The sequence below is a fragment of the Aplysia californica genome, unplaced genomic scaffold (assembly GCF_000002075.1).
Source record: "Aplysia californica isolate F4 #8 unplaced genomic scaffold, AplCal3.0 scaffold00868, whole genome shotgun sequence".
Classification (NCBI taxonomy): domain Eukaryota; kingdom Metazoa; phylum Mollusca; class Gastropoda; order Aplysiida; family Aplysiidae; genus Aplysia; species Aplysia californica.
In genome coordinates, this window is record NW_004798138.1 from 231111 (window position 1) to 232414 (window position 1304).

The 1304-nt window shown below is 40.2% G+C and overlaps 1 protein-coding gene across 1 annotated transcript in view; it reads right to left on the minus strand.

Moving 5' to 3' along the window:
* Positions 1-1304, minus strand: part of LOC101863548 (ATP-dependent DNA helicase Q1) — a gene marked incomplete in the record, with an annotated part of 14048 nt that overhangs the window by 7599 nt on the left and 5145 nt on the right. Inside the window, 1 exon segment of the mRNA XM_013089074.2 lies at positions 215-296. Coding sequence (XP_012944528.2) covers positions 215-296 — 82 coding nt within the window.

Below are 1304 nucleotides of genomic sequence, written 5' to 3' on the forward strand. Positions count from 1 at the left end.
TCCCTTACATTCTCACAATAACCATCACACCACTTGTCTCCCTTACATTATCACACCACTTGTCTCCCTTACATTATCACACCACTTGTCCCCCTTACATTCTCACAATAACCATCACACCACTTGTCTCCCTTACATTATCACACCACTTGTCTCCCTTACATTATCACACCACTTGTCCCCCTTACATTATCACACCAGTTGTCTCCCTTACCAGACATGCCTCTAAATCGGGTAGAGATGAGCAGCAGAATTTTCTCCATCGTTTCCTTCTGAGAACTTGGCTTGGGCAAAACCTGAGGAGCCAAAAACAAAAAACAAAATGTTATAAATAAACCAAAGAGATCAGTAAAAAAAAAGCCTTAAGTGTTATAAATAACAGGATTATTAAAAATAAAAACCAAAATGTTATAATTAACCACAGAGATCAATTTTTTTTAAAAACCCATAAAAAACACCCAAGAAAATTTTACCAATAAACCAGAGATCAGTAAAAAAAAAACCCCACTCAATAAAATGTTATAAATAAACCACAGAAATCAGGAAAAATAAAACAGTGTTGTAAATGCAGTCCAGTCCATTTATAACAGCCTCTGTTATTACAGGAACTGGGATATAACAGTGATAAATCAAATCCGCGGGGGTTTTTTTTTCTCTATAAGTGTAAGTAATATGAACCTGGCTATAACAGGGCTCGATTTGCTGTCTCCCTCCCCCCTCCCCCCCCAAGAAAAATTAAAGGTAAAGTTTTTGCCCCTAGTTCAGTTTCTTTAAAAAGACAAGGAGAGTTTTCTCTATAACCAAACAAATAAACACACCAATGAAACCAAACTTCTAAAGCTTGGGCAATGCCCACTTTTGGTGTAGGACAAAATTTTTGGAAACCCCCGAAATCTGGGTTAGCCCGCTTGTCCTTAAAAGCGACCAAATGACGTCACGATTTTAAATGAAAATTTCTGAAACAACGAAGAAGTAATACAGTATAATACGTGATGACAAAATAGACCCGGCAACAAACGAAGCCAAAATCTCCGCGGCCAAACCTGGTAGAACAAGTTTGGGCGGTTGAAGGACGCTCGGAACAACAGGGCGTGGGGGATGTTGAGGATGGTCTTGACGTCCTCCAGGACTTTGGTGGTGGCCGTGGCGGTCAGACCCAGGATGGGCGTCTCGGGGAACTGTCGCTTCATGATGCCCAGGAACTTGTAGTCTGGACGGGAAGAGAACGGTATGAGATTGTTCATTTCTTTGAGTTATGCGAAACATTCGTTTTATGATACGCAGAAAAATGTAATTGAAGGACA